The following is a 13610-nucleotide window of genomic DNA, read 5'->3' as shown; positions in this document are numbered from 1 at the left end:
TGAAAATTATTTTCCTGAGGCGAAGAAATTATTGAATTGAATATAATATCTATTAACAAACCTGTCATTTTAAGTTATTAAATTTTTAGTATTATTGTAATACACACTTTTTTATTAAAAAGGAGAAATAAGTGAAACATGACACAACAATAAAAAAACATAAATAAGTAAATTATTTTTTAAATTTTAGTCGACGATCTTCAAATAAAAAGAGAGCGAGTGAATTTGCCAAGGTTTAGAGTGCATAGAAAAGGACTATGGGTTATGTTTTGTTTTCGGAGGCCAACACGTTTTAAGCTTGAATCCAGACGATGATTGTTGACAGTTCCACCAACTGTTTATATTAATTTATTGAGTTTAAAGAAGATAAGTTATTTCATGTCATAGAGACAAATTTGTAGATTCTACCACTAGAAAAAAAAAAGAAAAAAGAAAAAAAAAAGATGGCACAATTATCGAAAGAGTGTGTAGGAGAAAAGTTTATCTTATATAACATGAAAATAATTTTTTCCTAATTTATTTACAATTTTTTTTTACAAAACAAAATTATTTTAGAAGAGAAGTGCAAGCACTCATGGTCTTACAATTTCATCGTGTGGTGTAACTTTTTTATATTTAACACCACTTTTTATTTTTTAATAAATTTTAATAAAAGTTAACTTATTTAGATAAGTTTAACTTATTAAAAAAATAAAAGACAACATAATAAAAAAAGAAAATTGTTATACTTACTATTATTTTAATCTTATTATTTTTTTCACCTGATTAGTTATTATTGAATCAATTTAAAATTGATATTAAAAAAAAATATACTGCCGTTAATTTTAATTTGAATCAATAATAATCAATTAAGTAATTAGAATTATAAGATTTAAATAGTAATAAATAACCTTACTTTAGTACAAGACATTTATTTTTAATTTAATATTGAGAGTGAATAAAATAAAATAAATGTGTAAGGTTACTCAACCACCAAACTCCTTTGGCACATGTGGTAAGGAGCCTGGGTCCCTTAACCAGGAGATTATTTAAAGTGAACTGTGCCACCATTTTTTAGATGGTCCCTTAGTGTAAATAGGAGGATAAAATCGAAAAAGAGAGAAAATAACATGGATAAAAAGGGAAAAAAAAATTAATGATGTGAAAAGGAGTACCAAAAGATTCAGTGGTCCTGGACCATATTAAATATTTCCCTTAACCGGAGGTCCCGAGTTCGAGTCGAAAGACCCGACAATGCTTGATTGGGGATTAATCTTCGGTTACGGTCGGAGGATACCCTTCAAATTACTGAAAAAAAAAAAAAAAGTTTACCCAACCCAAGCCGAGAAGCGAAAACCGAAAGAGAGAAAGGAATAAAGTAGGGGTGGGTAAATTGTAAATTAGAGGGAGGGCGGTTCCATTTTCATTTTTTCCATAGTGCGTTTGCATTTTGCCATTTTGCATCGGAGAAAGAGTGAGTGTGGTGAGCGAGTGAACTCGTTTATTAGGGTTTTAGAGTGTGGATGGGGAAGGAGGAAGAGGAAATGAGAGGTGAAATAGAAGAGAGGCTCATAAACGAAGAGTACAAGATATGGAAGAAGAACAGTCCCTTTCTCTATGACCTCGTTATCACACACGCCTTAGAATGGCCCTCGCTCACCGTGGAGTGGCTCCCCGACCGCCACGAACCACCGGGAAAGGACCACTCCATCCAGAAAGTCATCCTCGGAACCCACACCTCCGAGAACGAGCCCAATTACCTTATGCTCGCTCAGGTTCAACTTCCCCTCGAGGATTCCGAGAATGACGCGCGCCACTACGACGACGATCGTCCTGATTTCGGCGGTTTCGGTTGCGCCAACGGAAAGGTTCAGATCATTCAACAGATTAATCATGATGGTGAGGTTAATAGGGCTCGTTATATGCCGCAAAACCCTTTCATCATTGCGACTAAAACCGTTAGTGCTGAGGTTTATGTCTTTGATTATAGTAAGCATCCTTCTAAGCCCCCTCTTGATGGTGCTTGTAACCCTGATTTGAGGTTGAGAGGTCACAACACTGAAGGTTATGGCTTGTCGTGGAGCAAATTCAAACAGGGCCATTTGCTCAGTGGCTCTGATGATGCTCAGATTTGCTTGTGGGATATTAATGCTTCTCCCAAAAATAAGTCCCTCGAGGCCATGCAAATTTTCAAGGTATCATGTTTTTTTTTTTTTTTAATGTTTTCCCCCCACCTGCAAAACATGAATATTGTGGTGTTGTTGTAATTAGGTTCATGAAGGTGTTGTGGAAGATGTGGCTTGGCATTTGAGGCATGAGTACTTGTTTGGTTCTGTTGGGGATGATCAATACTTGCTTATATGGGATCTTCGAACACCAGCAGTTACCAAGCCTGTCCAATCTGTTGTTGCTCATCAAAGTGAGGTGCATAATAACTCTCTCTCTTTCTCTCACTCTTGTGTGGTACAGGCATGTTTGTGGACAAATATGTTGGTTTGAACCAGTTAGTTAAATCTGGCTACTTGTGATATGTAATGGTATGGTATATATATTGAAAAGTAAATCCATACGAGGAACTAGTTTGGATTAGAATGTCTTGACATTGTGCAATTGAAGAAACTTAACTTGATCTTTATTTAAAGAGTTTGTTAGAACATATGTTTGATGTGAGTGATCAATAGCATGCTATAGCACTACCATAGCACATTGTGGCTCCTTGCTGCTACAGGATGCCACACAACGTATCTCTTCGTGGTAGCGGCCGCTTTTGCGGAAAATCGCAGCGCAATAGCACCCTACAGTGAAAGGGGACAAGTTTCCATATTTGTCCTCTTTTTAAATTCGTAACGGTCATATTTTAAGGGTTTTTTAATCTTTTAAGCCTTAATGTATCTGAACGCGTCGAGACTTTTTCAATTGACAGTATTTGGATCTTTTTAATTGACATCAGTATTTAGAGTCCTTATTTGGAATGATAATAAATTTAATTATGGTTTAGGGTTTATTTTTTATCATTTATTTGTGTGGTATATCTATATAACAGGTTCATGCATAGGACTCCGCTATTGCGCTACCGCTATAGCGCTGTAGCGTGGATCTTTCTCAAAAGGAGCGTAGTCTGTGGTGGAAAAACCTGTTATATGGAAAGATACCAGGAAGTTGAACCACTTGATCTATTTTATGATGTACATCGCTTGCTTGATGCAAACTTAGGAGAATTATTAATTTATGTTTTGTGATACATTCTGAAGATGTCAATTTTATTTACGTACATCTTTTGAAATCTAGAAATTCATGAGAGTTTGGCCAAACTCGTCAAATCCCAGACATATTAAATCTTAACGGAGTTGTGTTGTAACATGGTGACATATTGAAAGACTTAATTATGGGTGCTGATAGAAGATTCAAATAAGCAAAACGTATAAATTTATAACCATGGCTAAGATCAAAGAAGTGGCCATAACTGCACTCTTCAGTTGTACTTTGATGCTATTTTACTTCTATGGCTTCTCATATTTTGCTTGCTGAGAGATTTTTAATCTTTTCTTAAATATTCAATCTTTAAGCCCCTTGCAATATTCTCCTCCATTGTGCTTTAGTTGCCTTTATCTTTTTAACTCTGTTGAGTTCACACTCTTTTGGTGGTTTTCCACTGTTTTCAAAATTCTCAATATCACTTTCTGATAAAGCTTTTTATGCTGGATATCTGTTAGGTTAACTGCTTGGCTTTCAATCCCTTTAACGAATGGGTTGTTGCTACTGGTTCTACGGATAAAACTGTGAAGTTGTTTGATCTGCGCAAGATCAGTACTGCTCTTCACACATTTGATTGTCACAAGTAACATTCTCCCCAGAGGTTTCCAAAGTTTCTCTTGTTGTACTTACATTTAGCAGTTATTGATCTGGATTTTTCTTCTTGAGTGCAACAGGGAGGAGGTTTTCCAGGTTGGCTGGAATCCAAAGAATGAGACTATCTTGGCTTCTTGTTGTCTTGGTAGGAGACTTATGGTGTGGGATCTGAGCAGGTATTGCTTAATGAAAGAATTGCCATCTCTGGACTTTTTAGTGGATTTTGTTTTTGTTTGTTGTTCTGAAATGTTTACTGGGTTATGGTACCCTAGTGGAATTGTTGAGATTTTGATCAATCATATAGCCTGTTAGTGGCTCTTCCTCTTATTTTAACTATTTTTTATAGTTTGTTCTATGACATGTTTGAGCTACTTTGACTAAGTCGTCATGAGTTCAATTCCTCCCTTCTGTAACTCGTAAGTAAGTTAAAATCCCAGCACATAGTTTTGGGTGGGCTTGTACTACGTCTACACTTTTAAGTTCAATGATTTTCATGTGAAGCGGTGTGTTAGAAATATTAAAATCCATTCCTAGGTGTTCTCTAACAGTTTAAGCTTTTGGGATGGTTGAATCCTTGATCTGATTTTCAGTACTTGACATAGTCTAGTAGGTTCATGATTGTTTAGGTTTTACCATTATATAGATTTACTATATACTTAGTGGGCTGGACTTAGCTTGAAAATAAGGTGATTGGGCCTGAATTTTTTATTTTAAGTCAATATATTGGAAGGAGGCTTTTGTTAGTGTAAGAATCTATTTTACTGAACAGTAGACTTCTAAGTTCAGTGAGTGATGCAACATGTGAATCTGGAATAAATCTGTTGAACAATAACATAAACAAAGTGTGCTAATAAGAAAGTAGGAAATATAAACTGTAAACCTAGTATGGTAAACTAGGCTTAATCCTGATCCTGATCAATGGAATGAGTATGGAATTAAACCTATTGCTGCCACTGTTAATTATCTATTTGTTTCCTATGAGTGGGGAGGAGGCACCATTGGTACTTTGCAAGTTGATCTGATGTTACAACTTTTGTGGGGGGAAATAGGAAAAATGAAAGGTCTTTTGCTACACATTCGATCAAATGCTCTGATGCATCATGTTTTGCATTGTGTGTGTGTGACTGTGAAAGAGAATTTCAAAAATAAACAGCTGATTTAAGTAACCCAAACTAGGTAAACTCTCTAAAAAAACTAAACTAAAGTATGTGGATTGAATATTTGTTCTTTATAATTTTGCTAAGATAAAAATATTTATGCTCTTTCCACAAAAATACTTACATGTCACTGGTATTGCCAAATGTTTTCGTGCATTTTTTGTTTGGTAAATTTTTGTTCTCAATCCCTGTTCTCAAATTTGTTTTTCTTTTATCTGTAGAATAACTGGAAATAATTAAGTATCAAGAAAATTGTTTTTCAGATTTAAATGCTGAAACTAAGCATTGTTCAGGTTTTCAATCCATAACTAGTTTTCAATGCCCATAGGTCAAGAAGTTACCTGATTTAACTGAAGATAAACAACTGAAACTAGATCATAAATATGAATTTAAAAAATAGGACGCTTTTCCATTTTATTCACCCTCCATACTTGGAGATTTCAACTTGTGATAAAGTTGTTATGTAAGAGATTCCGGACATAAGTGGAAGTCATGACATGAAAATTCCTCTTTGCAATTTGAAGCCCATTTCTTACTGGCCAGTTGTTTTTCAAATTGGAATCTACATTTGTTTATGTGCCAATCACTGAACATGGATTTCTTGTAATTATTATAAAATATTTTCATATGATGGGAGTATTAAGAGCATAAATGGAATGATCTCTTAATTCCTGAAGGTGGGCCTAGTGGTTAACCTAACTGTTCCAATTGCTGGTCAACCAATTGATGTGAAGGATTGAACTGCTCTTCCACTAGTTCAATAAAAAAAAAATGTTGAGATGAAAAATCACACTGTTAGAACCGGTGAATTAAAGTTGCTCTTACATGTTGGTTAGCGTTAATAACTTCATCTGTTAATTTTTTTGAACCACCGTTGAATTGGGGTCTGCTTGCCACTTGAATGAATTAAAGCTCCTCTTGGCGGAGCGAATCAATTGGGTAACAATTTCTCGGTTTTTCTGGAGTTAATGGGTTCAGTAAATACGGGACTGATGGAATAATGGACCAATAGTTATCTCTTGAACATGATATCGAGTCAGTTACCACCATCATTGGACTCCTTCTTACTTAGACAGCAGGCCAGTTGCATGTACCTGTTCATTCCTTTGTAGGTTGAGATGGCCACTGTTACTTGTTTGTAGCATTGAGCTTCTCAAATGTTTCAGGTGCAGATTGTTAAAATTGTTATTGAGGATCGATTTTCTGATGAAAGTGAATTGTTAAAAAACACCTATAATCATAGATATCCCTACTATTTGCCTTAATAACAAAGTGTGCTCATTTGTTGTGTAGGATTGATGAAGAGCAGTCACCAGAAGATGCAGAAGATGGTCCACCAGAATTGCTGTTTATTCATGGTGGCCATACAAGCAAAATATCCGACTTCTCTTGGAACCCGTGTGAAGATTGGGTTGTTGCTAGTGTGGCTGAAGACAACATACTTCAAATATGGCAGATGGCGGAGAACATATACCATGACGAAGATGATCTTCCAGAAGAGTCAACAAAGGCCTCCTAATTTATCGCTCGTAATGATATATAGTCAGTGTAGTGTGGAATGTAAGTTGAGTATTTGGGTGTCGGGGAGCTTTTCCCTATTATACTCGTACCGTGGATCCTTTTTTCGTCTTAGTTTTAGCTGTGTTTTTGTAAGGTATGATAAACTCTTGTTGCCTTGACCAGTACTTGTTGGTACCATGCTGAAATGGTGAGGTTTCTAAATAACTTTTCCAATTACCGTTTGTATAACTGTTCTAGCATCCAAATTCTGGCAATGAATCCTCTCATCTTAACAATGTGAAAAGTCGTGGTCATATAGTGAGAAATTAACATTTTTGTTTTAGGTGTTTTGTCGTTATGGTTGCTTACATATTAATGATTATTAACTAAGACTTCTCATATGATGTTCTCATGTTAAAGATATTAGAGGATTTATTTTAATCCAAAATCACCAGAATATAAAGCTTAACACACCCGGGGATAAAAATATGAAAGTGATCGAATTAAATTAATGATGCACTCATATCAGTTAGATAGCTTTATGTTGTATCGATTTCTTTTGAGCCCAATCCCGAAGGCTAGCACCGTCTGCATCGGATAAGTAGGATGAAAATTACTGGATATCATCGGTGACTTTGAATATGGTTATTCCGCCTCGCAGCTACATCATGCCTTGCTTCGCAAGGGATCTGGATCTTCTCACGTTAAAATTCATATGATAATGTCATGCAGGGAATCATAACTATATAAAAGTGGATCAATAGTAATAATGAAGGAGAGAAAAAAAAATGTTAAAATAAGTAATTACGAAATCATAATCGGTGATTTACCTATGTATGGTTGTGATCTTCTCACATGACCATATCATATATTTTTTTCACACGAAAAGATGACATGATTTGGCCCAGCTTAAAACGAATTACGTTAGGTGTATCTTCAATAGTTGCATGCAAAAGTAAGAACCATCTTATCGTACTATCATAATAATATAGAGGGGTTAGTTTGGGTTTTTTTTTAGAAAAATATTGTACTATTTTTTAAATTTTTCTTATGTTGAACGTTACAAACTGAGTAATAAAATTTATACTCTAAAAGTTGCGAATTTAATAATATTACGAAATAAAAAAAATCAGAATATGTTGAAATAATTCAATAAAGACTGGATGTTTAGGATTCATGAAAAAAATAAAATAAAAATACAAAGACTGATAATTACATCAATGGCTTTTAAATTTAATTAGTTAATTATTTTGAAAAAAAAGGGTTTAGTGTTTATCACATAGAGTTATTTCATTTTAAATAAGAGAAAGATACAAATAATGAAAATCACGGAGAAAAAATAAGTATGTTTTTTAAATTTAAATTTTAAATAAAAAATATTAAGTTGTGTCCTTTTTCCTCTTAAAATAATACAATTATATATTTTTTAAGGGTTTGATGTTTATCATTTTTAAATGACATAAGTTATGTCATTTTAGGAGAGAGATAAACTCAAAGAATGAAAATCATGGAGGAGAAAGTGGGTGATTTTTTTTAATTTAAATTTTAAATAAAAAAATATTATTTTGTGTCTATCTCTATCTTAAAATGACATAATTTTATGTAATTTAAAATGACAAACACTTCTCTCATCTTAGTACAAATATTTTTTCTCCAAAAGACAAATAATATGAATATTTTGGTTGGCAGGTTGAGGACATTAGTTATATAATTACAAATTTAGGCAGCAAAAAATTAAATGCTGGTAAAATGGCTATCTGATGCATGATGTTATGTTAATTGACCTATCTCGTATTATGTATCATGTCATTTTGCTTTAAGCTCCTAACATTCTACATCTTCACTCGGTCCGAGAAAATAAATATGAACTATTTTAATAAGAAATGGATCTTTTCATGTGTAATTTAAGATGATCATGTCATATGAGAGGATCTTAACCATTAATAATTAAATCAACGGTGATGATTGTGTAACTTTCCATCTTTATATTTTTTATCTCTCCTCCCTTATCACCATTAACTCACCCATGTATGGTTAGGATTGCCCCACATGACATGGTCATGTTAATTAGCACATGAGAGGATCCACTCCCATTTTAATATAGAGTAAATACCCTTTTTGGTCCTCATCAAATTTCATGATGCCCGCTTTAGTCCCTAGCAAATAAAAAGGCCCATTGTGGTCCCTACGAAATTCAAAATGGACCTATTCAGTTGAAATCGTGGTCCCTCACAGATTCAAAAAAGACCCGTATTAGTCCTCAAAAGGACTAAAATGGGTCAATTTTGAATTTTTAGGGGCCACGATGGGCGGTTTTATTTATTAGGGACTAAAACGGGTATCGTAAAATTTACGGAGGACCAAAAAGAGTATTTACTCTTTAATATAATTATTATTATTGATATTAACTACCGATAACTGATTTCCGTTAAAACGATTAACTAACCACTCAACCGCCTCCTTCAACTTCATGAACCGTATAAACTGCATTTCCCTCCAAAACTCGAGCTTTACCAAATTACATAGTCTCGTGTGTATTGCATTTGCATTTGCATTTGCATTTACATCAGAGAAAGAGAGTAATCGTAATTAGGGTTTACAGAGAGATGGAAAGGGGAAGGGGAAGAGGAAGGGGAAGGGGAAGGGGAAGGGAAAAAGTTGAGAAAGTGGGAAAGAGAACAGCGGAGTTGAGAATGGAGATTCGGAGGAGACACGAGGAGAAGAGGCAACAGAAGAAGGAAGAAGATATGAGAATGGAGATGAGGGAGATAAGCGAAGATTACAAGATTTGGAAGAAGAACACTCCATTCTTGTACGACCTCGTCTTCACACACGTCCTCGAGTGGCAGTCCCTCACGGTGGAGTGGCTCCCGGACAGCCACGAGCCTCCCGGCGAGGACTACTCCGTTCAAAAAATCATCCTCGGAACCCACGCCGCCATGAACGAGCCCAATTACCTGATGCTCGCTGAGGTACAAATCCCTCTCGAAAGTGCAGAGCTCCACATCCCATACTATGATGATGAAGGCCCTGGTGTTGGTGGTGTCAACGCCGGTGATGTTCAAATCATACAGCAAATCAAACACGATGGTGAGGTTAATAGGGCTCGTTATATGCCACAAAACCCATTCATCATTGCCACTAAAACCGTTAGTGGTGAGGTTCATATCTTTGATTATATCAAGCATCCCTCTACCCCTGATTTGAGGTTGATTGGTCACACCAATGAAGGGTGGGGTTTGTCGTGGAGCAAGTTCAGATATGGCCATTTGCTTAGTGGCTCTGAGGATCCTTTGATTTGCTTGTGGGATGTTAACGCTATTCCCAATAAGAAATCACTCTACCCCAACCAAGTTTTCAAGGTTTTTTTATTTTCAAAATTTTAAAATGAAAATACATGCATTATTGTTTGTGCCTTGTGAAAACATGAATTATAATTAGGTCGATGAAGGTGCTGTGGAAGATGTAGCTTGGCATTTGAAGCATGAGTACTTGTTTGGTTCTGTTGGTAGTGAACAAAACTTGCTTATATGGGATCTTCGAACACCATATGTTACCAAGCCTGCCCAATCTGTTGTTGCTCATCAAAGTGAGGTGCATAATATATAACTCTCTCTGTCTCTCTCTTGTGTGAATCGTGGGTGCATAAATCTGGTTGTGGGTACAAATATGTTGGTTTGAACCAGTTAAATCTCACTTCTTGGATTCGAATGACTTTGCATTCTGCATTTAATGAAACTTAACTTAGATGATTGTTTAAAGAGTTGTTAGAGCATATGTTTGATCGATGTAAGTTTTCATGTGTACTCTGATTTATGAGAAAATGACTTTGATCACGACAACTGTTAAATTAAGAGTTAGAATGCTATTATTGTGTCTTGAAAATGACAGATAATTTTGTGGAAATTAATGTCAGAAACAAAATAAAAAAATCTTTATTAAAAATTAGCATAGCCTGTGCAGGAAAAACTTGTTAGATGGAAAGATGCAGGGAAGTTGAGCCACTTGATCTATTTTATGATGTTTGATACAAACAAACTTAGGAGAATTATTAATTTATGTTAGGTGCTGATATGATCTTCTGAAGATATCAATCTATGTTTACTTATATCTTTTGACATATTGAAATTCATGACAAAGTTTCACTAAACTCATCCACTCTCCAGTTGTACATTGATGCTATATCACTTCATTGGCTTTTCATTTTTTTGCTTGCCGAGAGTTTTTTTAATCTTCCTTATATTTTCAATCAGTCAGCTCTTTTCTAATTATTGTTCTTTCTCCATTGTGCATTACTTTTCCTTTATCCTTTTAATTTAACTCTGTTGAGTTCACAATCTTTTGGTGGTTTTCCAGTGTTTACAAAATGCTCATACTTTCTTCTTCTTCTCAATAACCCTTACTGATAAAGCTTTTTATGGTGGATAATATCTTGTTAGGTTAACTGCTTGACTTTCAATCCCTTTAACGAATGGCTTGTTGCTACGGGTTCTTCGGATGAAACTGTGAAGTTGTTTGATCTGCGCAAGATCAGTACTGCTCTTTACACCTTCGATGGTCACGAGTAACACTCTCCTCAGATGTTTCTAAATTTTTTCTACATGTACTTATGTTCATAGCAGTCATTGATCATCTGGATTTTTGTTCTTGGGTGCAATAGGGAAGAGATTACCCAGGTATGCTGGAATCCAAAGAACGAGACTATCTTGGCCTCTTCTTGTCATGGTAGGAGACTATTGGTGTGGGATATTAGCAGGTATTCCTTAATAAAAGCATTGTCATCTCTGGACTTCTTAGTGGATTTTAAGTTGTCCTGAAATGTTTGTTGGGTTGTGGTATCCTAGTAGAATTGTTGGGTAGAATTGTTGGAGATTTTGATACATCACAAATCCTATTACGGGTTCTTCCCCCATAAATCTAAGTAATATTTTTTGTTTGTTCCATGCCGTGTTTGAGCCACTTTGAGCAAGTTGTCATGAGTTGAATCCTAGTTGCCATGCCCCTGCCATGTTAGTAAATTAAGATCAAAGTTTTCGGTGGGTCTGTACTATGTCTACACTTTTAAGTGCATTAATGGTTTTCGTGTGAAGCAGTGTGTTAAAATATTAAAATGCTTTCTAAGGTGTTCTCTAACAGTTTAAGCTTTTAGGATGGTTGAATCCTTGAGAGACCATTATATAGATTCATTGTAAATTTAGTGGGCTGGACTTATCTGGAAAAAAAAAAGGTGACTGGGCTGGAATTTTTAAATTTAGTCCAGATAATTATAGGAGGCTTTTGTAAGTGTAGAAATCTATTTTACTCAATAGTAGACTTCTAATTATAACGAGTGATGTAACATGTGAATCTGAAATAAATCCATAAGCAAAGTGTGGTAATAAGAAAGTAGGAAATATAAGCTAACTTCAGAAACCTAGTATGGTAAACTATGCTTCATCCTTACCAACGGAATGTGTATGAAATCAAACCGGTTGCTGCCACATTTGATTCTCTGTTTGTATCCTATGAATGGGGTGGCCGCATTGGTACCTAAATATCTTCGAAGTTTTTTTTTTTGCCAAGTTGATCTGTTGTTACAACTTTTTTTTTTTTTTTTGGGGGGGGGGGGGGGGGGGGGGGGGGGGGGGGATAGGAAAATGAAAGCTCGTTTGGTACGCATTTTCATCAAATGCTCTGACGCATATTGTTATGCACTCTGTGTGTGTGTGACCGAGGTGGAGAATTTTGAAAGAAACAGTTAAGTAACCCAAATTAAGTAAACTACTTCTCTATATAAGCAGAAAATGAGACTATGTATTGTAATTGAATTTGTTGAGTTAGGATTTTGGAACATTTATGTAAGTTACATAGCTGCTCACGTGCTAAATTAATTCTCAAATGTTTGTGATGCAGAATGTTAAAACGGATAGATGGATTTTGTGATGAAAGTGAATTATTAAAAAATAGCTATAATCATAGATGTCCGAAATATTTGGCTTAATAACCAAGTGCAGTCATTTGTTGTGTAGGATTGGTGAAGAGCTGAAGGCAGAAAATATAGGAGATGGTCCACCAGAATTGCTGTTTATTCATGGTGGTCATACAAGCAAAATATCGGACTTCTCTTGGAACCAAAATGAGGAATGGATTGTTGCTAGTGTGGCTGAGGATAACATACTTCAAATATGGCAGATGTCTGAGGTCCTATACTATAACGATGAAGATCTGATGGGAGGTGAACCTCAAGGGTGAATGGCATCATGAGTTAATGTTTCTCTTTATTGTAGCTAGCTAGCTGTGTTTCTGTGAGGTATATGATTGCCTTGACCACTACTTGTTAATTGGTACCATGCTGAGGTTTCCCATATTAACTTTTCCAAATATATACACCGTTTGTCTAACTGCTCTGGTGTCCAAAAATCACTAGAGTTTAAAGCTTAACATACCAAAAACTGGAATATGATCATATTAATGACCTACTCATATCTGTTACATAGATTTATGGATTCCGTTTGAGCCGAAACCGAAAGGGTAGCTAGGGTTGTGCATATATATATGATAATTAGTTCGAACCCAGCCGAGACAGTTTCATTAATTTGATTCCAACAACCGAACTGATTTTTCTTTTTCTAATAACCAACATCTTCTTTCGGTTCTTTCCGTCAAGATGAAACCTTTTTGTGTTTCATTGCCCTATAGCTGCATATTTCGAAAAATTAGAAATGGTCTAGGGTCATCTCTAAGAGGAAGAAGAAAGGCAAGAACTTTCTTCCTCCTCCGTAACATTTAGCTTCAGAAACCAAAAAAAAATAAAAAAAAATTGACAAAGGAAAAGCAGAAGCAACAATGAGCGACAGTACCAAAGGATGTGAAGAATCAAGTCTCACTGAAGAGTACTTAAGAAAGATATAGTTTTTGCACACTCCTAAATCTAGCATGGTGTGCACCACAGAGTAATCACAGCTATGTTAGATGAAAATTATTAGATATAATCAGTAACCTTGAATACGGGGATCGCCTCACAGCTACGTCATGCAAAAATTTCGTATCATGCCTTGATTAGGATATCGGTTCAGTGAGTGTCTTTTTAAAAGAAACAAATTATATACTTTTAGTAGTTTTAATTATGCATTTTTGGTAATGTAT

The 13610-nt window shown here is 35.3% G+C and overlaps 2 protein-coding genes across 2 annotated transcripts; both read left to right on the top strand.

Annotated features, from left to right (window-relative positions):
• Positions 1-1400: 1400 nt before the first annotated feature.
• Positions 1401-6802, top strand: LOC133304462 (WD-40 repeat-containing protein MSI1). Its single transcript, XM_061504499.1, has 5 exons — positions 1401-2174; positions 2251-2403; positions 3693-3817; positions 3909-4004; positions 6279-6802. Exons 1-5 carry the CDS (start codon positions 1503-1505, stop codon positions 6502-6504), a joined length of 1272 nt encoding a protein of 423 aa, XP_061360483.1. The 5' UTR covers positions 1401-1502; the 3' UTR covers positions 6505-6802.
• A 2289-nt stretch (positions 6803-9091) lies between these two features.
• On the top strand, positions 9092-12716 carry LOC133304453 (histone-binding protein MSI1-like). Its single transcript, XM_061504490.1, has 5 exons — positions 9092-9847; positions 9927-10079; positions 10925-11049; positions 11146-11241; positions 12494-12716. The coding sequence occupies exons 1-5, from the start codon at positions 9092-9094 to the stop codon at positions 12714-12716; spliced, it is 1353 nt and encodes a 450-aa protein (XP_061360474.1).
• Positions 12717-13610: the final 894 nt, after the last annotated feature.

Source organism: Gastrolobium bilobum, unplaced genomic scaffold (genome assembly GCF_033153095.1).
Source record: "Gastrolobium bilobum isolate Gb01-03AN ecotype WA unplaced genomic scaffold, APGP_CSIRO_Gbil_v1 utg11839, whole genome shotgun sequence".
NCBI classification, from domain to species: domain Eukaryota; kingdom Viridiplantae; phylum Streptophyta; class Magnoliopsida; order Fabales; family Fabaceae; genus Gastrolobium; species Gastrolobium bilobum.
This window is presented reverse-complemented; position numbering and strand designations above follow the sequence as displayed.

Excerpts from the sequence above, each read along its gene's own strand:
- LOC133304453 (XM_061504490.1), top strand. The coding sequence starts at position 9,092 with ATGGAAAGGGGAAGGGGAAGAGGAAGGGGAAGGGGAAGGGGAAGGGAA. Across the intron at positions 10,080-10,924 it reads TTGTTGCTCATCAAAGTGAG|GTTAACTGCTTGACTTTCAA; the intron begins GTGCATAATATA and ends ATATCTTGTTAG. Across the intron at positions 11,050-11,145 it reads TACACCTTCGATGGTCACGA|GGAAGAGATTACCCAGGTAT; the intron begins GTAACACTCTCC and ends TGGGTGCAATAG.
- LOC133304462 (XM_061504499.1), top strand. The coding sequence starts at position 1,503 with ATGGGGAAGGAGGAAGAGGAAATGAGAGGTGAAATAGAAGAGAGGCTC. Across the intron at positions 2,404-3,692 it reads TTGTTGCTCATCAAAGTGAG|GTTAACTGCTTGGCTTTCAA; the intron begins GTGCATAATAAC and ends GATATCTGTTAG. Across the intron at positions 3,818-3,908 it reads CACACATTTGATTGTCACAA|GGAGGAGGTTTTCCAGGTTG; the intron begins GTAACATTCTCC and ends TGAGTGCAACAG.